The sequence below is a fragment of the Pholcus phalangioides genome, unplaced genomic scaffold (genome assembly GCF_987345545.1).
Source record: "Pholcus phalangioides strain wild (caught in Gottingen) unplaced genomic scaffold, Ppha-v1.0 ptg000014l_1, whole genome shotgun sequence".
Taxonomy (NCBI): domain Eukaryota; kingdom Metazoa; phylum Arthropoda; class Arachnida; order Araneae; family Pholcidae; genus Pholcus; species Pholcus phalangioides.
In genome coordinates, this window is record NW_028301607.1 from 12,237,977 (window position 1) to 12,265,078 (window position 27,102).

At 37.1% G+C, this 27,102-nt stretch overlaps 1 protein-coding gene across 2 annotated transcripts in view; it reads right to left on the reverse strand.

The window, feature by feature from the left end:
* Window positions 1–4,509: 4,509 nt before the first annotated feature.
* Window positions 4,510–27,102, reverse strand: part of zip (myosin heavy chain 10) — a 94,599-nt gene continuing 72,006 nt past the window's right edge. For both annotated transcript variants that reach the window (XM_089241754.1, XM_089241755.1), the window contains 21 exons: window positions 25,108–25,216; window positions 24,765–24,896; window positions 24,025–24,245; window positions 22,886–23,000; window positions 22,227–22,382; window positions 20,164–20,312; window positions 18,691–18,835; window positions 18,347–18,559; window positions 17,929–18,135; window positions 17,499–17,756; window positions 16,273–16,440; window positions 15,856–16,149; window positions 15,378–15,590; window positions 13,245–13,406; window positions 11,890–12,107; window positions 11,613–11,736; window positions 9,578–9,661; window positions 8,619–8,743; window positions 8,376–8,484; window positions 6,739–6,911; window positions 4,510–5,226 (listed from right to left, as the gene is read on the reverse strand). In XM_089241754.1, the coding sequence (XP_089097880.1) occupies window positions 5,088–5,226; window positions 6,739–6,911; window positions 8,376–8,484; window positions 8,619–8,743; window positions 9,578–9,661; window positions 11,613–11,736; window positions 11,890–12,107; window positions 13,245–13,406; window positions 15,378–15,590; window positions 15,856–16,149; window positions 16,273–16,440; window positions 17,499–17,756; window positions 17,929–18,135; window positions 18,347–18,559; window positions 18,691–18,835; window positions 20,164–20,312; window positions 22,227–22,382; window positions 22,886–23,000; window positions 24,025–24,245; window positions 24,765–24,896; window positions 25,108–25,216 (3,514 nt within the window). In that variant the 3' untranslated portion in view covers window positions 4,510–5,087. The remainder of the gene's footprint in view (window positions 5,227–6,738; window positions 6,912–8,375; window positions 8,485–8,618; window positions 8,744–9,577; window positions 9,662–11,612; window positions 11,737–11,889; window positions 12,108–13,244; window positions 13,407–15,377; window positions 15,591–15,855; window positions 16,150–16,272; window positions 16,441–17,498; window positions 17,757–17,928; window positions 18,136–18,346; window positions 18,560–18,690; window positions 18,836–20,163; window positions 20,313–22,226; window positions 22,383–22,885; window positions 23,001–24,024; window positions 24,246–24,764; window positions 24,897–25,107; window positions 25,217–27,102) is intronic.

Consider the following 27,102-nt stretch of genomic DNA (forward strand, 5'->3'; position numbering starts at 1 on the left):
TGAAGTTGGTTTTCTGTGGTTCCCAACTTCAAGGCGCAAATGCGAGCCGATCTCCCCGTTAAAAAGTCTCGCCACAGAGAGCAACAGTCCTACAACGATAAATCATTCAATCATAACACTTCACTCATAGTTAGAAAAACTGGTGGCAGATGGCGGCACTACACATAACAAGCATTACAGAGAAACAAAAAAACTTCGCGTCAGGTTTCACTACACGTACACGCACATTCCCGCATCTACCGATTCGTTGGGGGTTCCGCGGGCGGGGTGCATGTGAGGTGTAGCAGTACTAAGTAAAAAATGACTCAGAGATCCATGATGTTCTCAAGTCAGCCACCTCGTTGGGCAATTTGCCTGTTGTGGCATTGTATTTGTATATAATACGTTCCAAACCGTGGTCACCAAATATCATTGGAATCGAGTGAACTCAGAATTTCAAACATAAAAAAAACCAAGTTCTCTAGAAACTTTTCAAAATGAATCCATCACACACACAGGATCTCCTTTAACCATTGACTTTCTGCATGCATACAGCATAATTTAAGAAGCTTAGATAGCTATTATGAATGTCAAAAACGACTGAGGACATGTGACTAGCTCAAGACGCCATACATCTTAGAACTCTTTCACAGCCTTCACGTTGCGTCGCGAAAACTAGCAACAACTGGAATGACAAAACCGAACCATAGAAGTTCAATACAGAGGAACGCTTGAAGTAGATCATATCGAAAGCCGGCATCTCGGAGACATCCCTCGACGACATCGAACGCAGAAGCCACGAGGTCTAAGTTCGATCTCTGTTGAGGTCATCATCATCTTCGACTCCCTTCCCTCTGCGCGACTAGACCAGAAGGTCCTTGCATTTGCTCTTGAAATCCTGGATCTTCGGGATCATCGCGGAACCGCATGTGAAAAGCATGAAAATCAAGCCATAACTCAAAAAAAAAAATCTATGAACATTTCAATTATACAACCGGGTCCCAATACTGTTACGAGAACGACAATGTGGAAAGGCATCAAGTGGATAAGCTTTCACATCTGGAACATCCAAATGTTCTTGGCCACGAGGAGCCAAAACAACGCGCCACCTGAAAACAATTCCTCCGTCTCGGTACGCTTGTGTGCAATGTTCTCCAAAATTCAGCGATGCTCTTCACATGTATAATCTCGTTGAAGGTTTCGGACATGGTATCTGATAGCCAAGGTAAGGCGAACCCTTATTCTAGTGGCAATAGTCCAAGGGGTCATTCAAGTATTACGTCAGCATCGATGGGGGAGGGGGCTTTTTCGATTTGCTGACTTTTGATGACAAGGGGGAAGGGGGGTTTGGATGATGCTTACGTCATCAACCACCCCCTTTATGAAGATATGAAATATTCTTAATGGCATCGCATTCGGTGCGCCAAAAAACGGAAAAACCTTTCGATAGTTATTGGGCACCTGAACTACAGAGCCCTTTGAGCGATCTCTAAATGTTTCACCGATCCTTCAAGTGCCCTGGAAATGTGTGTGGGCCGCTTAAGTGCTCTAGAACTATGCCACGCATCAGTCAAGTGATCCGTAATTATGCCACGGATCAATTAAGGAATCTGGGAATATTAATAATCTGGTAACTTGAATGATGTAGAACCACACTGGGGGTCGCTTAAGTGCTCTTAAACTGTCTCATGTCACTCAAGAATTCTCTAAATGTGTCAAGGATCGTTTAAGTGTTCTGCAACCGTGCCGCGGGTTACTTAAGTGATCTTTGAGGCCTACTTTAGTGATCCGAAAATCTGCCACGTGCCACTTAAATGCTCTGGAATTGTGCAACGGGTCATTTAAGCGATTTATAAATGTGCCGCGCTTAGTTCATTTTTACAAAATTAGGTTTGAGGGGGGGCAAGTAACGTCAAATAACCTTCAGGGCCACATTTGGTCTGCGGGTCACGGGTTTACCACATATGGCTTAAAAGGTGGGTCGCAATGAATTTCTTAGAGAAATTTTGAGTTCTTACCCTTCAAATAGCATTGAAACTAACAGAAATTGATTATAATAACACACACAAACGAAAAGGTATTTTCTTTAGAAATTTTAATTATTTTTTGCATAAAAATATTTTTTTGTCTGGGGGGGGGGGGAGGTGCACGAGACCCCTCCCGCGTACGTTTCTGATCACACCAATATGCGTTAGGAGATAGAGGGCAGTGCTGACGAAATTTTACTGATGGGGGGGGGGGGTAAAAAAATGCCTAAAAACTTGGTGACGTCGAGCTTAGCGCGTAGGCTTCCTGCTATAGAAGTTGACGACCAGGCTCGATTGACCCATAGGAAACGCAATCGATATTTTTGATTTTTTAGAAGGTACAACAAAAACTACTCTCCACTCCTTTTTAGAAAAGAAACCCCACAAACACAAAAATGTGTTATTTCGATTCAATTATGATCGGGAAAGAAAAGCAATTATCGTATATCGAAATCGAATCTTTTACGAATAACATATGCAAATGATATCGCATTGATTTTTTTTAGACAAATACGGTGTCTGGAAAATTTCGATTTATGTACAAGTGGGGAAAATGATTGACCTTGAAATGGCTCCACCGGAACTTCATTTGTTGTCTTGGAAGTGTCATTCGGAGATATCTCAAATCTCGTCAACAAATTACAAGGTCAATATGTCTGTAGTACCTGGTCGCTCAGAGCCACAACGATATACTTTGCCCCGGGACAAGCACGCATTTCGACCCCTCTTAGAACGCGACCCAGACTTGGGTCGCAGGCGCTTTCGAGAACGGCCGTACGAATCTACTTATACAGCTAAAGCTTGAGTTATGGATCACGATCCAAACTTGATTCGGAGGAGCTTCCAAGAATGGTCGTAAAAATCTAGGTACAGCAGAAAGCTCTTGAGCTATGGGTCACGATCCAAACTTGATTCGCAGGGGCTTTCTAACCGCCAGTTTCTCAACCATCGGGCCGATGCCCGGAACTGGGCCGTGAGAGATATATATTCGCTGTTTCATTTTCGCCTCATTTATTTTCCATCAGTCATCTATGAGATCTCTTCCACTCAAAAAAAAACAAAAAAAAACGGGCCGCGGGCTTCCGAAGGTTGAGAACCACTGCTCTATATGAAGTGCTCGAATCCACTTAGTTATAAATTCACCTATTGCATCACTGGTTTAGCTAATTTCGTAGGGAACCCATGGGTCGCGGCTGAAAAAGGTTAAGAATCCCTGCCGGAGAAGTAAAAAGGTGTACACCAAAATTTAAATTCAAAGGGATCCATTTGCTGCCCAGATTGGGTCAGTCCATTGGAGGACAAGTCGTTCAGAAAGGTTTGTGTGTGTGTTTTTTTTGTTTCGCATACAAGGTTTTGGCGAGAAATTCGAATATGTTTGACGAATGAGCGAAAAATATGGTGTCCTAACCTATCCACACGTTAGAGAAAGGTAAAGAAGTTGGGGGGAGGGGAAATGAAAGGAAGACAGTATAATATATAAGTGCAGATAAGAAATGGAGCGTAGTTATAAGAAGTAGGGTTCTCTTTTGCATATATAGAAGGATACATCATATGTGGAGGGGTCACTGAATAGAAATATAAGGTAAAAAAGAACTTTGTAGGGTTACAACACAGCCTCGCGATGACGAGAAGAGGAAAGAAAACAGCTTGTTTGACTTTATTCCAACAGCGTTTGGACGCAATATTACTTCCTTAATCCTAAAGTGGTTAATGACTACTCTACTTGTTGAACCCTCAAACTAAAGAAAAGAAAACTTAATAAACAAAATGGTTTTCACATACACACCCCCCCCCCCAAATAATCTTTTTTTCAACTGAGCCCAACTCTGGTCTATCACTATGGGCAATTTACTACCGAGCGAGTTGTGCCGGAAGTGTGTGTGCCTAAGTCTGAGTGTATATGGTGTTGTCTGATACTCAGTGCTGCCATCTATATTTCAGAAGTGAGTGAAGTTTGATGATAGAATACTTGCGCCATTGTAGGCCTGCTACTCTCTGTGGAGAGACTTTTTAACGGGGAGATCGGCTCGCATTCACGCCTCAAAGTTGGGAACCACAGAAAACCAACCTCAGATGACCACCACTGTGGCGACGATATGGTCAGTCACTATCACTACTTGACAACCACAGCGGCTAATAAAACCCCCAAGTAATCTGAAAAACGATACAATTTCTGACTTATCAGAATCATTAACTGCAATCTACTACATATGCATTATTTGGCAATATATCAATGATTCGCTGTTCAACTAAAAACAGTTGCACAAATTTTGTTGATAGATTTGGTAAAGAAAGTAGAATGAAAACGAGAAAGTAGTACATTTTACCATAAGGTAGGACCCCTGTAGGAAACTCAAGGGAAGTTCATGCAAGTTTGAATTCAAACCGAATTCCCCCACTGTACAGCTAGCCTTCAATAAATTCATTCCAGACAACAGCGTTTTTAAAAGCGTTCATCTTTAATACAAAATGAAGAGAATAGAACAAGTAGCAAACAATAACATAAGCATTTGCAAAAAATTTATACATACAAAATGTCAGTCTGCATATAAATTTCTATATAAAAACCAACAATATAAATGTAATCAAATAATCGATAAATCTTTTCTTCCTTTTTCTTCTTGAAAAAAAAGGCAGCGAGTAAGGAGGGGGGGGGGAGAAAAAATTCATTGACAATGGCTCACGGGAAACAACACACGATCGGTCACCTATTCATCATCATTTCTCTAACACGTTGGTATATCTAAAGGATTCTAATGTATAACATACACTTGCGGTAGAAAAATTCGAGTGATATCGTTCCAATTTGGTGCAATATATATATATGTATATAAAAAAATTCAGCTTTACAAAGTAACGTTGGTAAAAAAAAGATTCTCGTGTACATAAAAAAAGAAGAGATTGTATTTGTTTCATCATCACCACCACAAACAAGTGTGCAGTAAACTAGTGTGACGGTTTGCAACTTCATCGTTACTCGGAATGTTTCCTATTGTTTTTTTTAAATGCGATAAGATTATTAAAAAAGTTTTTTTTAATTTTTTTTGTATAAAAGTTCATAGCAAATATAATATAATCAAATCAAGCTTGACTGTCATCGTTCAAGGTTTCATCGGGAAGAACTATGCCATCGTCACCAGTACCGCTGGAACTGAGAGAGCCACGTTTACCGCTAAGATAACGTGAAGAAGACGGTAGACCGGATCCTGCTCCAACACGCCTGAGAAAGGAATGGAATAAAATTTTAACATTTTAAGGCGGCAAAAAAAAAGGGGGGGGGGAATAAAACAAAAATTTATGGTCAACATAGATGTACAAAATACAAAGTAAGAAGATTCCACATTAATGAGAAAATATCTGACCGACAGTATGATGCAGTTTACTGTTAAGAAGCTACTACTGAAATAGACATGCACCTCATCCAATATCCCTCTCCGGAACTTCTAACGAATTCGTACATGTTGGAATGTGTGTGTGGGCGTGTGTAGTGAACCTTCCGTGAAGTTTGTTACTGTGTAATGTTTGTCATGTGTAGCGCTGCCATCAATTTTTCTAGCTATGCATGAAGTGTAATGATTAAATAGTAGACCATTGTAGGCCTATTGCTCTCTGCGGCAAGACTTTTTAACGGCTAAGAAGCTGTGTGGTTCAAGGGAAATTACAGTCGGAGCTCGTTTTTATAAACTTTAACAATTTGTTTGTGGAATCAAATATTCATAAATGGAAAAGACGTTCAAAGAGAAATGGTTTATCATTTATATTATTAGCATATGAAAAAAAGGACTCGTTCGTAAAAACGTGCAGGTTTGTAAAATTGAGTGGCAACTGCACTCAACTATCTATATACACTAGCAAAGGTGCCAATTCCTAGACATAAAAAAATTTGTGCAGTTGGCCCTCGATATATATATATATTCGCAGTCTCTCTCCCAGTTTTTTTTTTGGAAAACACTGTGTTGAGGTAACAATTCTTGTGTTAGAAGAAAATACGTCTTACGAGTTGAATAAATGTTTAAAAAGTCCTTCTTGAAGGTTTTTGCTGGTGCTTCTGAAATTATTTAAACAAGACTGTTCTTAAATGTTCCTAGAAGCGAAAAAGGAAAAACATTGCCGCCCGGCAGTCCAGTGGTTAGGGAGCTAGCTTCTGACTGTGCAGGTCAGTAAATTTATAAAGTATTTCATTCTAAATTCATATTTAAAGTTCAGTTCATTTTCGGCTTTATATGATGTTTTGTTCATAAAAATCTGGAGTACCATAGCTTAAATAATTTAAATGCATTGCCTTTTCGAAGACCTTCCACTAATGTGGCATACCCCAGGTCTGATATAAGCTGGATTACAGAGGCTATTGTATACGATAGGCAATTTAGTAACCGAACATATGCACGAATACAAGGCAGTATTGTATAATTCACTATATTGTATAATACAATAACACAATAAATTCCAATTATGATTGCCAAGCACTAAGGAAAAAATACCTTCCACACACGTGGATGGAACCTTGAGTGTATCAACATGTTGACGATATAACTAAACAGCTCAAAATTCTCTCATGAGAAGGGGGGGGGGGGGGACTGTGGCAGCAAAATATTGTTCCAGCAGCCCTTAGAACTTGTAATCTGCTGAATACTGAGGAACCGGACAGGGCCCTGGCTTTGTCCTGCTAGGGATGTAAGCCATTTACTCAGCTGAGTTAATCTGCTGAGTACTACGAATTGATTCTATTTACCTGAGCTTAGTTTTCAGACTTGACGTTTCTCTTGTTAAAACTTCATTAGCTTCAATCAAATCTTCAACCTCTCGTTGAGCTTTTCGTCTCTGCGCTTTTTCTCTGGAACATTCCTCTTCAGATTCATCCAACTGCCTCTTGAGAGCTTTCACCCTGTTACTTGCTTTCTCCACCTGAAAATAAATAAAATGAAGACAAATGTCCCTCTATGTACATTTCATTACAAAATAGTAACTTATAAAAGCAAATTCCTATTAAGGTGCCCTAGCACCTTAGGGAAATTCGTAACATAAACACAACAAGGTAATTTTGGTCTAAAAACACCTTTATATTGTGCTGTAATTGTGCCAACCAGTGTATCGGGAATGACTCTGAAGAGCTTTGAGATTTAGCAGTGGGGGTGCCAGATAGCGATTTTCAAATAGCATGCCGCTGCATCGGTGGATAGAGTAGGAGAACACCACAAGATATTTCAAGTGATTTAATTATAAGCTTACTCAAATTGGAAAAAACTGCTCATGATCCATAGGATTGTTGTTTTTTTTTTTGTTTTTTTTTGACACTTACATCACATTCTGACATCAAAAACATACTGAACCAACCCATTGTCAACCATTAAACAATAGCTGATTAAACTGTATTTACTAACTTCAGACTAGGATCACCATTCGATCATAAAAAAAATCACATCCTCGCCACACACACGTGCACAATAAATCATCTCCCACAGCCAAATAGATACTGGATTTGATTGTTTTTAGTCAAATAAAATATTCCATTATGATTTGGAGCAATGGTGAATGACCATGTGAAATTGGTTCTTCACCAACAATTCACCGCCATGTAATTCGCCAAACAGAAAATTCACAGGCAGTTAAATTCACAGCCATACAATTCATCCCAGCATGACTGGAATTCACTGACAATCCATCAGTAAAGTGAAATATGGAAAGAGTGCATGATCGAGTCAGGGAGTTATTAAGAGAGCGGGTAAGCGAGTGAGTTATATGTATTGCTTAACACTTAAGCAATACGGAACAGTGCTGTGGGTCACTTAAATACTCTGGCACTGTGCTGCTGATCAATCAAGTGATCTGTTGTAAATATGTCATGGGTCACGTAAATTATCCAGGAATGCGGAAATGTGGTATGGGCTATCTGAGTGATGTGGAACTGTACAGCAGGTCCCTTCAGTGATTCTCAAAATTGCTTCAGGCTGTTTAACCCTTTGTGGGACAGAATTATCCAAAACACACAGAAAACAATGTGAACACGTGGTCTCACTATGGGGACACTGTGCCGGAAAGGGTTAAGGGATCTTGAACGGTGCCCCAGAGCATTTAAGAAATCTGTAAATGTGCCCCAAGTCACTTCAGTGATCTGGAAATATGCCAAAAGTCACTTCAGTGATCTGAAATGAGTTGCAGGCCACTTAAGTGGTAGGGAAAACTGTATTGTGGGTCACTTACGTGATCTGGTAATGTGTATTGCTTAGTTCATTTTTGCAAAATTAGGTTTGAGGTCACTGGCCATATCAGATTACTCAGAGCCTGCTGGCTATAGGTTGAGCATGTAGGCATTATACTATCATAAAATAATTTAAGATGCTCTATAAGACTATATCCACGAATACATGCCTGTTCTTTGTATTGATCGGAATGCCGTCTTTCATCTTCTAACTGCATGTTGAGCTCTTTCATGCGTTTCTCCAGTTTCCTGTTGGCCTTGGCCATCGCTTGCCTTTCCCTAGAAGGCACATACACACACAGATATCAGGCGAGAAACAATAAAAGTAATCACTTGTAACACTTTAAAAAACTTTCTACTTCAATATTAAATTTGAGAGGGGGCCAATTCTGATGAGATTGTGTGATTCTCACTTGGTTTCGATTTCAACCTGTTCCTCCAGCTGCGATACTTTAGCCTCCAGAGCAGCGATAGCAGCCTTTGTTCTGGTGCGTTGGGAAGTTTCCAAGTCTTGCAGTTTGGCACGAAGTTCTTTATTCTGAAATAACGTAAAATAAACATTAATTTTCAATCCTTTAACCTGAAAATAATCTTAAATTTTACACAAACTCCCTTTACATATTTAATCCGATATAATTTTTCATAAAGTGAAAATGGAAGTAGGATAAAATATTTTATATTTAAACTAAATATATATATACATATTTGGAAAAAAAAACTACATCTTCGTAGTATTCAGAGTATCTTTCGTAGCTCCATAATTGAGTACAGCCGCTCGTAGAAACTATGAACAATTCATAGCAGTTGGCAACTCTGAGTAGGCAACATCACCTGTCATTACTACACAAAAATAACTCACTCCAATTTAAAAAAAAAATAACCATCTGGACAAAAACTGGATATAAAGACTCAATGTAAAGTATGGTCTTAATTGCCGATTCAACTGTCGAGAAGCCGAACTGGCACTGCCTGTTTAGCAAATTTGTCTTTTCCCTTGCCAAAATTAAATTCCTTTATAATTTGACACAATGGCAAAAATTTACGCTATGCATGTAATTATCATTTTGGGGGAACGGGACACACACACATGCACGCAATGGACTTTTTTCTGGGTGAATTCTTTGGGAATAATTTTTCCCCACCAAAAGTAAGGATTTTTCACAATCAGGGTAAAAATTATAGAGATACAAGAATTTTTCTGGAATTCCTGAGATGGAGTAGGAATTCTGGAGCCTCCTGAAAATCTGAGACTTGGCAGCTATGTAATATGCTTGGACCAATAAAGACATTTTATTTAACAGGAAGTTCTTCTTTTTTTTGTGTCTACTCATAAAATAAGATATCAAAAATATGTATGTGCATTATTACTCACCTGCCTCTCCAGAAGTAGTCTATTGTTTTCAAGTTTTTGAGTACTTGATCTCTCACTTGCGAGGTCATTCGTCAATTGCTCGATCTGAAACAAAACAATCAAGTAAAAACCAATTAAAATTTTTGCAATAAAAGAGCATTATAAAGGGGGGGGGGGAACAAAACAGACGATGAAATAATCTTGGCTATATTTTAATATATTCCTACTTGTAAATACTTGACATAATCATGGCCTACGACCACTTACAGGGATATTTTCCATATTTTATCAATCAATGTCGAAAGAAAACATCCAAACAAGCTATCTTAAAGTCATGAATCTGACTGGAACGAGTCATAAAAATGAAAAAGATTGGGGGGTAAGAGCTAGAAGGTAACAGTGAGTATGTAAGTCATCCTATAAGCAATAGTTCTCCACCCTCTCTCTCATCGTTTAGAGTAAGTTAATTTGTAAATATTGTTGTACTGTATGTTTTCTTTTTATGGCTTTATATTGTATTATTGTGTTGCATTATTAATTAAATGCTGTGTTTATTAGCCACTTTGTGAATAGATAATTGTGGAATGAATCTGAGTATCCAGTTTCCTATGGAAAAATTTGTTTTGATACATTGGGTGGTTCGGATTAAGAGCATGTTTGCGGAACAAATAATGTTCATGAACTAAAGTTCCAACAGCACCACTGAAAAACCTTCGATTAGGTTTCACACTTTATTTTATTGACAGATAGCAACTTCTATTCACAAAATTGAAATCCATTGCACCTTATGAACAACTACAGAATATGGGTGCCTGTGCATTTTCATGAATATAGTTACGTAATAAATCAAATGCGTTCAGAGTGTGGGTCACTTCATTGATTTGAAAATGTGTCGCGGGCTACATGTACTACATCTATTACTTAAGCTGTTCTGTGTCCTGATGTCCTGTACACAAACTTTGGTCATATCACCGTATGGCAATTCCCTACAGATAGAGTTGGGTGGGAAATCAAGGTGTCATCTATCAGTGGTCATCCCAGGCTCGGTAGGTCAAGAGCTTGTTTCTTTATATTCCCCCCCCCCCCCGATTGAATCCATGGTAACCTTCATGGTGGAAGATGAGCAAGCACCTTACCACTGCACCACTCAAGCACTGATTAAATGATCTGGAACAGATATAATGGATTTAACAGACAATCATATTACTTAAGTAATCCGTAAATAAGGTTAATAAAGTTAAGTAATCCGCAAGTCACTTATGTGATCTGTAATGTGCTGCAGGGACACTTATGTGACATGTGAATTTGTCGTGGGCCACTTCAGCTATCTGGAAATATGCTGCAGGTCACGTATGTGCTCTGAAACTGTGCTGTGGGTCACTCAAGTTATCACTACTTACAGCACACCAACTCTGGTCATATATCCCCATACAGCAATTTCCAAACATTGGAGTAGGGTGGAAAATGAAGGTGCCATCTATCAGTAGTTGTACCAAGCTTGGTAAATAAAGAACTTGTTTCTGATGTCTTATGCCCAGATGCAAACACATGGACTTTGACGGTAGCCTTCATCCTGGAGGACGAGCATCTTACCACTGCGCCACTTGACCACTCGGGTTATCTGTAAATGTGCTGTGTGTCACTTAGTGTTTCTGAACCTGACATCAATTAAACCTGGCTGCAAGCAGTTCATTGTTTCATTTTTACCCATTTATTTCCCATTAATCATGTGTATGGCCGGGCCTTAGAATCACGAAAAAGAAATCAACTAGTCCTATTGGCTTCCAAACATTGAGACTCAACGAATATGATTTGTATATAAGCGACAGATCATTTAAGTGATCTATAGATATGTGCCACAGACAATTTAACTTAACTGGATATGTGCTGTGGGACACCTGAGTGATCTAGAGCTGTGTCGCTTTGTTCATTTTTACAAATTAGGTTTGAGGTCACAGCCACATAAGATGACTCTGGGGCTACATTTGCCCTGTGAGCCATGGGTTGAATGCATTTAAGTGTACATAATAAAAACAGAAATTTCTACAAATCTTACCTGACTTTGAGCTTTACGAGCTTTGTCCATGAGAATCTCTGAATTACTTTGCTCTTCTTCAAGCTCTTCCTCGAGTTGCTGGATTCTTGCTTCCAACCGTCTCTTCTCGTCTTGCAACAGAGACCTTGAAGTACAAATTCAAAATTAAAGTCTGAGCTACTGAAACCCCTAAACATGAGCCACATAAATCAGCCACAAAATATTTTGCACATTTTATACATGCTAAACGCAGTTTAAGAAACACAGAGCTTCCACATTGAACAAAAAAAATTCTTACCCTCCTGAAGTAGCGGAATTGATTTCTTCGAGGAGATCGTCTCTTTCAGCTTCAGCAGCACGACGAGCCCTTTCTGAGTTGGCTAAATCTTCTTGAGTTTGAATAAAGTCTGCCTCCATAGCCTTCAGTTTTTTCTCGACTTCCTTCAGCTGGAGGGCCATTTCTTCTTTTGCTTCTTTATCAGCTTCAGCATCTCTTAGACAATCTTTCATCTGAACCTGCGAAAGCAAATTTTACCATTTCAGATTCGTTTATTGATACACATTTCTGAAACCCATCTTTCAATAATCTTTGTCCCTTTGAACCCTCGCCATACCAGGGAACAAAACTTCAACAATGAATTGTATAAGAGAATAGTCTAATCTCAACCATAAGTAAAAATGAAATCTGGTTCAAATTTTTTGAGAATAAGCATATTAATTGGTAGGCAGTTATTTCTTGTTAGGTAAGGCCCTCAAAAAAATCACTTTGCCCGAGGCCCCATGATGCTTTTGAGACTCTCTTGCCCCTCAATACAGCTATATCTCCTTTACTATGACAAATCCCTGTATAACAATTTTTTAGGGCATTTCGAAACTGCTACAACATTTTTATATACTGCTCAAAATCACAATTCTCCAACAGTTTTTGTTCTTTCAAGAGTGTTTAATAACATCAGTATCTTACCTTCAGAAGTGTTCATAAAGTTGCTATGCTGTTTTATTTTCTGTGCAGTACACAGAAGTGCTGAGAGGTAAACTGCTTTACAGTGTGGAGTAACTGAATTTTATTAACCAGCTAATCAATTATAATCTTTTGTTTCGCTTATGAACACATTTTATGATAGTACTAACAACCCCAATTAAGAAGAGATACTAATAACAGCATAAATTTGGTGGTGACTGATTATAGTGATACCTCTTAATATAATAACCTCTCGGCAACAATATTTTTTCTTGGCTTGCTGAGTATCGTTATATCGAGGTTTCATTAATTTAAAAAAATTTATACAAAATTTTTCAAGCATTTATAAACAGCATATAGACTTAAGTAGATAAATAAATATTTTTCCCCTGCAAAGAACCCTCTTCATTCTTCAAGATTTCATTATTGATGAATTAAATTTGTATGCATGGATTTACATGCCGTTATGGACTATACACAGACATTTTTTTCTCAATGCCGTAAAATCTGCAACAGACTGACTGTACAGAGAAAATCACAAGATGAGTGAATAGAATTTTGACTGTGACAAAAGAAGCAATTAATTTCACAGAACTACATAGCAGATTTGACATTTCTAAACTTGTTCAAATGGCCCCTTTCGATATAAGAGGAAAGAAAATTACAGAATTTTTTTTACAGTGTATTCTTACTTGCAGTTTCTTCAGTTGCCTCAAAGCATCTTCTTTTACTTTGTTGGCCATTTCAAGCTGCTGTTCCAAATCTTTCAAATCACTCTCGACTTTCTTCCTTGCACTGATAGCTGCTGTCCTCTGCTTCCTCTCATCTTCGAGTTCAGCTTCAATGTCTCGCAACTGTAACGATCCATGTACAGCAATAATTATCGAGATGCTAAAACACCAATTCCTATTCTAACATAAATGTCATGTTTGTATAGTTCTTGTAACTTTTTACTGTTTGAATTTTAAAAAACAGACATGAGTTTGTTTGCCATTGAATAATGTTCTACCATGTCTCAAGAAAAAAAAGGAGTGGGGGGGGGGATTAAAACTAAGCCCAAAAAAAGTGTCTGTACCACCCCAAAGTTATCTTAGTCTTGTTACCTCCGAAGGGTGTATAGTCCTTCATAACTTAAGCCCAAGTGTTGATGTCAGAAGCTTTGAAACTCTTTTCCTACAACAGTTATACGGGTTCTTATAGCAAAAGCCCTGGTTCACTCCAGGAACTAGAACCTACATCTAACTCCAAGATGATAGAGGGAAAAATGAAAACACATTGGCCTTTATCCAAATAATTTCTTTGTTTTTTTTGCTAAGGATTCAAGTAACTCCTCTTAACTCTGCACATGATGTGCTGGCAATATTTGTGACTATAATCAACACCAGAGAGTGTGACTGAATTACCAAAAAGATTTCTTGAAGACTTTCTGACATACAATGGAACCTCCCTATAACGAGCACTACTTGTTAGCACAGGGGTTCTTGAACTTTTTCCACCCACTGCCCCCCCCCCCCCCATTCAATGCTTATCCGTGAGCTCTGCTAGCTCCTCAGAGCTGTTTAATGAAAAAATTTCGAAAAACCTTTGTTAGGGACGCCATTTAGTGGTGACAAAGGTTGGAGGCACACCAGGATGCCACAGTGGGCAGTTTGAGAACCCCAAGCTTCAGTCCCCCGAAAGTGGTCTGGAGCACTCTTGGTAAGATAATTAAAGTTAATAAAAGCCTAAAGATAATAAAAGCCTTTCTTGAACATAATCACAAAAACCACAGCCGGCGTGAAGCAATCCCTACTTGTTCGGTTATTCACAAAGGAAGATGCTCATTCCGCTGCCTTTGTATTGAAAGCCATAAAAATTATTGCTGGCCCGAGATGACCGCAAATCCTGACAAAGACTTTTATTATCTTTAACTTTAATTATCTTACCAATAGTGCTCTAGCCCACTCTCATCTGACTGAAGCTCCAGACACACCTTGGTTTCAGAACCCCCTTTGTTAGTAGGCACCTCCTATTACCCGACATTTTTTTAGATTAAGTCAAGAGGTTGCCTCAATGTACAGGGTAGGCAAGAAATCCTGGACACATTTTAAAAATTAATAACAAATCAACCAATAGACATAAAAAAAAAACAGTTTTAAGGTTCAAAATTTTGGTTGGACTAAAATACTTCTCATGGCCTGGTTTTTTTTCTGAAAAAATAATAAAAAGTGAATTTTACTAAGAAAGTGGCATTGTAAAACAAAAAAACTGGATAACATAATATCAACAGTAATATAAATCCATAAATATCAATACAAACAGTGCATAATTAATGTTTAACAATATGCATTACATAAAACTACCATCTCTCCTTGTACAAAAGCACCCTTTCACCCAGATGTAGCCCAAACTAAAAAAAGGGCTCCTATCAAAATCTGAGAGTTTTATGTAATGCAAACTGTCATTAATTATTTGTGTTACACTTTATGCGTTATGTCAAGTATTTTAGAGTACCACCTGTGAGTGAATTTTTATTTAATTAATTAGCAAGAAATCTTAAGGCCCCGATGAATATTTTAGTGCAAACCATACCTTTTAATGTCAATTGGTTTATTTGTTATTAATTTTAAAAATGTGTCTATAGGACTTTTTGTTCACTTGTATGTTACTACCCATTAATGGACACACCGTGTTAGTGAACAAAATCTTCTATCCACGGGCATCCATTATAGAGAAGTTCTACTGTATATTTCCTTGATACTCTTTTCCAAATTCTCATTTGGTAGATTCTTCTGATAACAACAAACTGAATAGTAAATTATGAATAAACAATCCATTTTGTTTACCTGTTTGAGCAATGCTCGTCTCTTCTCTTCAAACTGTTCGTCTTTCGCTTGAAGATCTCTCTCAAATTGTGACTTCATGGCTTGCATGTTCACTTCCAACCTCAACTTGGCATCCTCAGTCAATTGGAAGTCATCTTCAAGCTCTTCCAGTTGAGTTTTCTGCTCTGAAAGCTGGCTTTCGAGAGCTCTCTTGGCTTTCTCAAGTTCATGGTACTAAACAGAATTGGAAAACATTGTTCTATATTCTCATAATGTATACATTTATATCTTCAAGTATGAGCAAAGAGAAAACCATACTCATTTTAATAAGAGAATAGTTCTGGGCTAAGGAGCCGTTGTCCAATGAAGTATGACCCACCATTCCATTGGACCATAGCCACTTGAATCCCAAAATCAATATTGGATACAATAAATTTGAAAACTAAAACGTTAAAATCATTTATATCTGAGTATCAGCAAACATGTTTAATAATCTTACATTTTTATCAGCTGTTCCTTGACTGTTTACTAACTCATCTAGCTCTGCCTGAAGCGTTTTTCGCATCCTCTCCAATTCTTCCAGCTGGTCTTGCTTGTCATCCAAGGCACGAGTGAGGGACAGGATCTTTGTTTCTTTTTCTCTGGCTTCCCTTTCTGCATTGTCACGCTCTTGAGCAATTCTTTCAGATACTGCTTTCTCTTCTGCAAGCAGATGATCAAATTTCCTCTGCTTCTTCTCCAGATCTGATACCTTTGTCCTTTGGCTTTCCAGTTCTATATTAAGATCTTCTACCTGAAGTTAAAAAAAGAAATAAAAATATTCTATGAAAAAAAAAAAAAAATGAAAGATGAAAAAAAGAAAAAGAAGAAAAAAAGATACACCATGTGTATCACAGATGACATAAACACTTCTAACCTCAGACTGAAGTTTTTTCTTTGATTTTTCGAGCTTGTCATTTGCTGCTTGAAGCTCTGTGATTTGTCTTTGTAAAGCTTCAATGTCTTTCACTTGCTTCTTCCTTATTTCTTCTAGTGCAGCAGCCTGCTGAGCTTCTTCATCGGCTCTTTTCCTAACTTCTTGAAGCTGCATATGGAAAGCAAATAATTTTAAAGATACTCAAGAAATTCAATCTCCAGTATTAAATTGTCCCAAAAACTTAAAATGACTCAAGATACAGTCGGACCCCAATATAACACTCTTATTCACCAAATTTTGATTTAAAAATTTTTTGAAATTCTGACAAAAATAAAGGTTGAACCCCCTCCCCCCTATTTTTAATGAATATAAAAACCCCCAATATAAATTTTTTTTTTTTTCAAACCACCATTTTTTTCCCTTTATTTCTCAGCACCCAAAACCACAATCCGAAGATTTGACTTTCAGCCCTTCTTTAGACACAAGTGGGTTGCAGGATCATATCATAGATTCCCCCAAAGCAGAATATTTAGCACTGTTCTGCGACGAGCCCTTAGCTAACTGGAAATGTTCTGCGGTAAAAATCCCTATTCAGGTAATAGTGTTTTTTGCACTTTTTCTTAAAATTCTTCCAAATTGTTCTGCAATAGCTGTAATTGTTCTGCGACGTACGTCGCAGATTTTGGCACATTCTGCTTTGGGGCATAGATCTATTCCTTTTTCAGTAACAGAGACAAAACCATTAAGAGTGTGTGGGAAGGTTGCAGTGGCCAATAATGTACATCAATACCATAAAACATTGTGCTGTCCACATGTTTAGAATTTCAGTAAAGATAAAGTTACTTCAAGTTTATGCTCTGTCTTGACAAGCAATGAATGGCAGGCCATCTGAAGAGAGTGTTTCGGTTAGCGAAAAAATGACAATCTTGACAGAATTAGATGAATATTTTTGGATGTACCAAACTTCAAGCAAACAATTTTCTCATGCATTCTGACTTTATTTGTAAGTTAATATATATATATTTTTTTAAATTTCTATCAGAAATAAGTTGCAAACAGCAACCTTAAAGTATGCAGATTTTAAAATTTGCCGTTTTGAGTATGTTTATGTGCCTCCATTTTGACCTGGATATAACTATTTCCTCGATTTAACAAATAAAATTCAGTTTCTTCCAATTTGTTAAATCAGTATTCGACCGTAGATGTGATGGAGAATATATTCTAACCTGAGAGTTGAGAATAGAAACTTGTTTCTCCAAGTTCTTCTTGGCTTCTTCCTCTTCATCCAGTTGATCTTGGAGATTGTTCCTCTCACTCTCAAGCTGCCTCAAACGAGAGCTCAGAGCTAACTTTTGTCTTGTTTCTTCCTGGAGCAGGTCCTGGGCTTCTGCTAATTGCCCTTCTAATACTGTTGCATGCTTGGTTGCAATTGTTGCTTTGGAATCCAATTCTTCAACTTGGGCTGTGACTGAATCGAGTTCAGCCTGCAAATGAAAATGAGTTTTATAAAACAAAAAAATATATTTAAACTTAAGATGATACTTGGGCATAATATTCAAGGGAAGAGAAAAATTCATAATCTGAAAGTAAAACTGGAAAAAATATTTGAGATTAAACATCAAGCAACAGTTCTAATAAGCTTGCAAAATTAGGTACCTGAAGTTTTTGAGATTTTTCCAATAGATCAGACTTGGTTTTATCGACATCTTCTAACTTTGATGTTAGCTCCTGCATTTGTAGTTCGAGCTGTTTTCTCCTTCTTTCAGAATCCTGTTTTGCTGTTGACAGAGAATTAACCTCACTAGAAAGTTCAGCTTTCTCGGCTTCAAGGTGAGTTTTTGCTTTCTCCAAGGAACTTTTGGCCTAGAATGGACATTAAGACTATTATAACCAACTATTCAAAGATTTTCTATGAATCTGTATCGCATTTCAGCACAAAAATCCCCCATACGTGACAATGTATTGATTTGAACATATGACTTAATGTGTTCAAATCAAAATGTCAATGAAACTAGTCGAGATTTCTTTCAAAACAAAATTAGTTAATTAAACAACTAAAAAGTCCACAACTTACCTTTTTCATAGAATCCAGCTGCTCATTGAGACTTTCAATAATGTGGTTATGCTTTTGCCTCAAGTCTGCAATTTGACTTTCATGAGACGAAGCTTCATCTTCCATAGATTTCTTCAGCATGGCTACTTCATGTTCTCGTTTTACATGCAGATCTTGCTGAGCTGCTGTTGTATCTAGTGTGTCCAGCAGCTCACTTTTCAGTGCCTCTAGTTCCTATACAAGAAAATGGAAGCATTTTGAATGCAGAATTCCCAAGATTTGACTTGGGAAGAGGGTGGAAAAATATTTTTTCCATATCACTTTTATGAAATAGGATTGCATTTATGAGAAAGAAAAGAGATTACCTCATTCAGATCTCGCTTCTGCTTTTCAGCTTTTGCCCTCATCTGTCGTTCTGATTCCAGGTCTTCTTGAAGTTCGGAAAGCTGACTCTCCAACTCCCTGAGTGATTTCTGGGCCTGCGATTTCTGAACTGCTTCTTCATCACATCTGAAAAAAATATTAAAAGTCAATGCATTCATTATGTGAATATAAAAGTACAACAGCAAAAGAAAGTCTACTGGCTTAATTTTTAACTCATTTTAATTTTTTTATCGCTGTACATTTTAATTTATAAATTACAAAAATAGGAGTTTTTGCTATATCTCGTTCAATGGACATTTGATTGCTCTTGCCATATTCCAATTAGAACATCTGACTTCAGGAAGGAAATTTCCATGTCTGACAAAACTCTTCTTGCACAAATAAGACTTGCTCAACATCAGCTATTCCACACCTAATACATCACAGCAATAGACCATCACCCCACTGCTCATTGTATCAATCTAGATTGTCACCTCCAGACAATGAAGGATTTAACCTCTCCACCAGTGATGTGTTCCAGGGCAAGAGAGCATTGACAGTTTGTATTCGAAAATGGGCTCGAGCAGGAGGAATATCAATGATGCTACTGAGGGTGTCCTACTGAGAGGTGAAAAAGGACTAATCTATAATACCTCCAAAGAACAACATTTTGCAGTGTTCTGCAATGAGCCTTCAGCTAACTAAAAATATTCTGCTGTAAAAATTCCTTTAGTGTTTTCTGTGCAGAAGAGTTGTTTCCTTATTGTTTATAGTCCCCCCCCCAAGATTGTTCTGGAGCTGCACTGATTGTTCTGCGACATACGTCAGTCTCCAGCATATTCTGCTTTAGGGATAATACCCATGATGACATCAAGCAGATACGATCCAGATCTTTGCACAAATTATCCTATACTCCTGATTGGACAATTTTATTTCACTTACATGCGCTGAATGGATGCCTATGGCTCAATTTATCAAAATCCATGATTACCATATTGCTTTATTTTATATTTTTAAATATTGACGATGTTACAGCTTTTAGATGTGTTGCCCATTTCAGGGAATTGTTAAAATAATTTAAATTTCAAAATAAAGAAAACCAGATTTGCCCATTCTTAACGCTTGATATCTTGACGAAGATGGTAGGTGGAATGAATCATGTCATGTCCATTGAATCCTAAACTTCATATAACCTGACTGGTTGTCAGCGACTCTACTGACAATGTGGGGAAAAAAATTTGCCAACGAAAAAAAATTTATGCCCTTGTCTATATTTAATAAAGTTTATCAATATTCAGTGTGAATAAAAAATGTTTGGAAAGGTCACGCAGCAAAAAGTTATCAAATAGGCAAAAGGAATGAAAATTGGAGATTAATTTGGATTTATTTTTTGTAATTATAAGCTGCAGCTTTATTAGAGTAAATTCAATACTATCAAAACTTGTAAAATCAGCAAGAAATTCTATAAAACTCACTTCAGTAAGGCTTGATTGAGTTCATCTTCTCGCCTTGCCAAATGTTGTTGCATTTCCTCGACTTGAGTCTTCTTCTCATTCAACTGTTCTCTGACATCGTTGAGTTCAGTCTCCATGCGTCTTTTAGCACGCTCTAACTCCTGTCTCACCTTTGAAAATAGAAGCCAGAAGAAAAATTATATTTCTTGCCACTTTCATAGTCCATATTTAATGCAGTATGGCTGCTACAACTAAAACTAGTTATTTACTTGAGTCAGAAGATGATATATTGATTTATTCTGTAACCATAAAATTCATAATAGATTTTCACTATTGCTATTTAATTGTAAATGAGATTTTTAAGCATTTCTCTGAGGGAATTTGACAAATTGGTACATGTCAAAACGTGTTCTCAATGCATGCGTGGCCCCAACATATTAAAGTTACCAGAATTATGAGTGTTTCATGTTATAATGGTGGTGTCATCTGTCATTTAAATATCATATTGAAGGTCTGTCTGCTCATATGGAGAAACTTTTCAAACGGAAGACCATCTCACACTTGAGCCAAGACGTTGGCTTGGAATACTTTTTCACTAGAAAGTGAATATCAAAAATCACAAAATTTTCTCATAACATATTAGCTGACTTAGATTTTCAATTAGAAAAATAGTTTGGGCTAAGTCAGTGGTTTTCAACTTGTGGTCCACAGACTCTGGGGGGGGGGGGCCCACAGGATAATTTTCATTCACTACCATTGCATGGCACATTGTACTGTGAAATTGTTTTTTTTTCCACGACATGCAAATTACAGAAAAACAATACATTTTGGATTTTATACGAGAGGACATAGAAATTAACCTCCTGATGCTGCATTTTCATTTTCATTCATTTTATACTGTATACAGCCCAGACTTTATCGACCATTGCCACTGTTAGCCATTACCCCGGATGAGGGGGCTGGATGGAGTCTGGTGCTTTGTTATGCATGTATAAATTATGTATGTGCACACACAAAAGAACGATAATAAAACAATAATAATAATAATACAAATGGAAAGAAAAATAATAAAGTTACAAAATTTGCAAAATGTCTCAAATATTGCCACCACGCAAACAGAGGCCTCATTTGGTGTGGTTATATGTTTTTCAACCATGCCTCGACGTTGCCAGCCAAAGGGACTTATGGGCTCTCAGTTGAGCCCCTCAGCACTCTGTAGAGCTTTTCAGCTATGTCTCAATGTTGTTTACCGGCCCAGGTGCGAGCCAAAGGGAACTGCAGGCTCCCAGTTGAGATCTCAGTGCTAGGTTAAGCTTTTGCCACCTTATTCTGGAGCCGCCAACAAAACAAACTTTGTGTTGCAGACTCCCAGTTGAGCCCTCAGCGCTCAGTTCTGATGCTGCAGAGTATTAAACAGCACCACAAGAAGTCTGCTGCGCATTCACCTCCACTACAGGGTCCGAGACATTTAAACGGTTGGGAAACACTGGGCTAGGTATTTTTTTCCAGTGGGTAATATCTATCATAATTATGACAAAAATACGACTATTACAGCTGCAAATGCATAGCACTGTTCTAATTTTTCAGAGATATACACAGAGATGAGACACATATAGATAGAAGATTAGAGGGAGGGGCATAGATGAGCCTGCGCCTTCTTGAAGGCAATCAAAATTAAAATATTGTAAAATATTTTTGTGAAAAAATATTGAAGGAAAACCTTTTAAACGCTGTCTTAATCAATTCCTGCTTATCTAAAATGATTTTTTTAGGATTATTAAATCGAAATTTTTCTAGAAGATATTTCTTGTGCCCCCCATAAAGGTCTGGTCCCTGTTTATGCAGACAATATCCATAGAAAATTAAAGACAGCTGTTCAGCTTATTCCACAACATACCCTGACATTGTCACAGACTGTACTCATGCCACATTTAAAACATATTCAACACAACTGCGATTGACAAACTAAGCTTTGTTTATTTAGTTTCGAAAATTCGGGAAAGAAACAGTAAAAATGTATTAGAAATAACTTGAAACATGTATAAATGATTGAAAATATAAAACCTACAAATTCTTTTTTTTACCTGTTGCTCTTTTTTATGCCTCTCTTCGACATCTGCTATCGTAGCTTCTTGTTTGGCTTTCAATTTAGAGAGATGTTTCGATTTTTCTTCCTCTTCAGCCAAGGCATGTGATACTTCACTCAACCGCTCTTCAAGCGCTTTCTTCTCCTTTCCCATCTATGTGAAATACAAAAAAAAAATCAGATCATCTCAGTCAAGAAAATTTTCAGAAAAAAAATAAAATTGAAAAACCAATAAATTCCATATTTTTAATGAAATTAAAACTTCCATTGAAAACAGAAACTTGGACAAAATGCATTTAACCCTCTGGCTGCTCATCCCGCGATTTCCACGGGCAACTCAAATGTAGCAAAATCTGCTCATCCCGCGATTTCCGCGGGCATGTGTTTTTCTTCCTTTATTGAGAAGCGCATCCCGTTTTTTCCCCGTTTAATAACTGAAAAAAATTATATACAGTATTAGACGTTTCATTTACGTTTTGGCCAACAGATGTCGTTAGTTGTCCAATAAATTGCGGCATTTGAAGGCACGTGGTATTACCGCTCAAACTTCACTTTTTGAGTGAAAAAAATTACGCAATTTTTGAAGCAATTTCGGTCCACAAATTGAGCAGTCAGAGGGTTAAGAAAAAAAAAAAACTGAGCAATAAGCAAGTATACTTTCTGATTAGTATCATCAAGAACAGCGTATTCTTCTTCTATCTTCTTAATCTTCGAATCAAGACTTATCTTTTCTAGATGCAATTTCTGGCGAGCTCCTTCCTCTTCTTCAAGCCTGAAAATCCAGAATGAAATTATACTCAAATTTTGTGATTCACAAAAAAAAGCAGCATGAACAATTGAAAAAAATGACCATATATGGAATTTGAATGATTTAACACGTCCAACAAAATAATTCAGTAATTCAAACTTTTATTGTAATTCAAGATTATGTCTGATTCAGCTACATACGAGCCCCTCCCAAAGCAAGTTTCCAAGATTGCAGAGACATTTAATAATTCATAAATATTCTATGCGATCCCAACCTGCATACGCCCTTGTGGGCTGTATATACAGAGATCTAGCAACACTAGACTACCCCATCCCTGTTTTCGTCGTATCAGAGCTTTTACAACGAAACATTCTTTCTAACGCAAGTTCCACGAGCTTGAACATGCACTATGCAAATGAAGCCGGGTCCAGACCCGCTGTGCTGAATGAAACAGATCGGCTCAGAGTTTGTTTTCTCTCAAACTCTCTCACATGCGTATATGAATTCATTGCTATGGTAAAGATCACATTTTTAAAAAATAATAAAAATAATTAAAACACTCCTACAAACTCAAAGACCCAATTTTTAAACTGATTTCTGCAGTATTGAGAATATCTTCTGTAGCTCCGTAGCTTAGTGTTGTCGTCCATAGAAACTACGAACAACCTCAGCAGTTGTCACACACAACTCTGGATATGTAACATTTATATTAAAATTTCAGCCATCTAATTTTCAAACTGAGTGAATTGTATTGATTGAAATAATTGCACAATTGTAGATCTGTAGCTTTCTGTGACAAGACTCTTTAACAGGGAGAATGGCCCACATTCACACCTGACAACCACAAAAAACCAAGTTCAGCCAACCACCACTGTCTCATCAGTGGGGTTTGAACCCGGGTCTTCACGATGCAAATCAATCACTACAACATCTCTGAAGAGCAGTCACACTTCACAAGATAAATCTAATGTTACAAAAATATACAATATGAAAATTATGTTGAAAACAAGCTCACATAAAATGTTAATTAGAAATCACTACTACTTACTGTTCTTCAAGATCTTGGATATTAAGTTGCAATTTCTTTTTCTCTCCTGTCAAGTTTTGATTTCTTTCTTCCTCTTCTTCGATTCTGGCTTCAAGATCGTGCAAAATTTCTTCTAATTCTTGTTTCCTGGCAGCAAGCCTTAGTCTCATTTCCTCTGCTTCTGCACATAATTCTGTTTCAGCTTGCAATTGCTCTGCAAGAGTATTTTTCTCTTCAACCACCTAAACGAGAAAAAGAAGTTTATGAGTCACAAGAAGGAATACAAGAAATTGTAATCAACAAAAATTCATTTGAATGCAATTAATAATTGGTTGCAACATTACCAATTAAATTGACATTACATATAAGATGGCTATTCTAACGCTTAATGTTTGCAAGTAGAGCATGCTTGTATGCAAACTTCTTGCATACAAGCATGTGTTTTGTTTCATGAAGAATTCATCTGGGTATGTGTACAATATCAGGTAGTACAGTAAAAACCTCTCTTTTGCAGACACCGGTGGGACAGAAAAATTTGTCCATAAAAAGGTGACTAAAAATCAGGGGTTTGAAACATACTTTTATTATACAAGAGGCATATTGACAGTAAAAGAGGGTGCCCACATCTGGGGAAAAGGTGTCCATTGGGAGGGGTTTTACAGCATTACAAATATTGCATACAGCATACTATTTTTTGTTAAAAATGTGAAAACAGCAATGCAATGAGACAAGCTATTGTGAAAATAAAACAAGTCACATACTTGTTGCAATTTCTTTTCAAGCTCAGTTGCTTCCTGCTCTACTTTATCCATCTTCTCTTTGACTTGCCGTAGTTCATCTTCCTTTTCATTCAACTTCTCCTCTTGCTTTGTGACTTGAAGCAAAGGTTTAACCTGTCACCAAGAAAAATGAGTGAATTTTACAAAAAAAAAACCAAAAAAAAAACGAGCAAGTTGGAAAGCAATTCCACATGCCAATACTAGAAATTTCACAAACTGTAGACTGCATTTGTTCAAAACTAAATTAGAAAATTATTTGTGTGCATAAGATTAAAAAAAATTGTCAAATTAAAAAAAATTCTACATTTATATAGCAATCGCATACTTTTGTATACAATCTCCACCAAGACCAATTTCTTAGTTTCAGATAGGCAGAGCAATTCCTCTGGATTATTCTAATTGCATTCAACTGCTGCAATCGCTTCTGGTAATTTCTGTAATGAATAAGATGCGACTGTGACTAACAGTACTGTCATTATTGATATACAGTAAAACCTCGATAAGTCATCACCTCATGTTATCAAAAAATTATGACGACTTAAGTGAAGTGCGTCATTTTCAATGTGTAATATTGTGAAAAATTACATACATTTAAAGTAATACAACATTTATTAAAATATGAATTAAAATTACAATATTAATAAAATTTATAGATTGCAGAAGAAAAAATTGAAATTTTGACCTTTTTGGAGCTCTTGTTACTTCAGATTGTGTTAAAATATACTGGTACACTTTTATTTATACTAGTAATTTTTATTTTAGACCAATCAGAGCAACTGTTAGTTAGCTTTTCTTCACAACAGAGCTACTGCACATTAATTTTACATACACATGAAATTTAATTTTAGTGTTTTAATTATTTATCATTAGTTTATGAAACTACAAGGTAATCTTGGTAAAATTTATCAAGGTAATCTTTCACATACTAACTACAAGGTCATCTCGAACATAGGGTCCACTTCAAGAGACTGAGGGGGGGGGGGAAGCACACATAAGACCCCCTCAACTTTGGAAAAAGTGTCTGGTCTTTCAACTAATATAATTTGTTAAAAATTGCAGCCATTAATTAGTGGGGCCCATGCAGAAATCAGGTTTCGCTTGAACAGTCTCTAATGTTTTAAAAAACTTTAGTTGGCAAATGAACCTCCTCAGCATAACTTTTGTTACTTAAACTGTTCCGTTTTGGTACATAAGGATTTTATGGTAACTTCTAAGCATATGGCAATGCTGTTAAGAAGTTATTTTTTTTAAAGGAAGCCATGGAAATCATCTGTTCCTCCCTCTCACTCAAACTTTTTCATTGTGATGAGTTAACTGAAATTAGCGACGAGTAAAAGAGGGTTTAATAACATTGCTATCTATGAAAGCTGGACAGGCCTGAAGAAAAATGATGACTTAACCAGAGTGACGACTTATTAGGGTGATGACTTAACAAGGTTTTACTCTATATTTAATCAAGCAAATAATTGCCTATAACAGTTACATGGAAATAAAAGTTGATCTTGATATACAGGTGTTTATAATTATTGTCAGGTAATTTTTGCCCCATAACTTTTGAATAAGTAACACAACAAAAAAAATTATTACAGATTCATAACATGCAACTCAAAAAAATGAAAGTTAACTAGTTTCCACATGGCTGCAACGTGCAAATAACGCATTGGGATTGAATAATTTTTTTTTTCATGTGCTTTCCAGCATTTGCATCAAAACAGTTCAGTGATTTAGTTCATCAAGTAAGAGCACGGGGGTCTTGAAGACAATGCCACTGACATACTTTCACATGAAAGCGTCAAGTTGTGTGATATCCAGTGATCTTTGAGGGAGTGGAATCGATCCACCATGTTAAAGTTTTGTATTCTCTCAAGAAATCGCTATTTTAAATTCTTGTCGTAATTTCCTATAACAAAATGACACTCTGACTACTACTGAACCACACATGCACCTCATCCATATTTCCATGCGGAACTTCTAACGAATTGGTACATGTTGGAATGTGTGTGTAACGAACCTGACATGAAGTTTGTTTCTGTGTAATGCTTGTTGTGTGTAGTGCTTCCATCTGCCATCGATTTTTCTAACTATGAGTGAAGTATAATGATTGAATAATTGTATTGTTATAGACCTGTTGTCAATGGCAAAACTTTTTAACAGGGAGATTGACTCATATTGTCGCCTCAAAATTGGAAACCACAGAAAACCAACTTCATCCGACTACCACAATGGCAACAGGGGGGGAGGGGGGGGGGTTCAAAATCTGGGTCCTCGCTATGCAAATCCGCCACTCTGACCACTCGACCACCAAATGGCAGTCTGACTG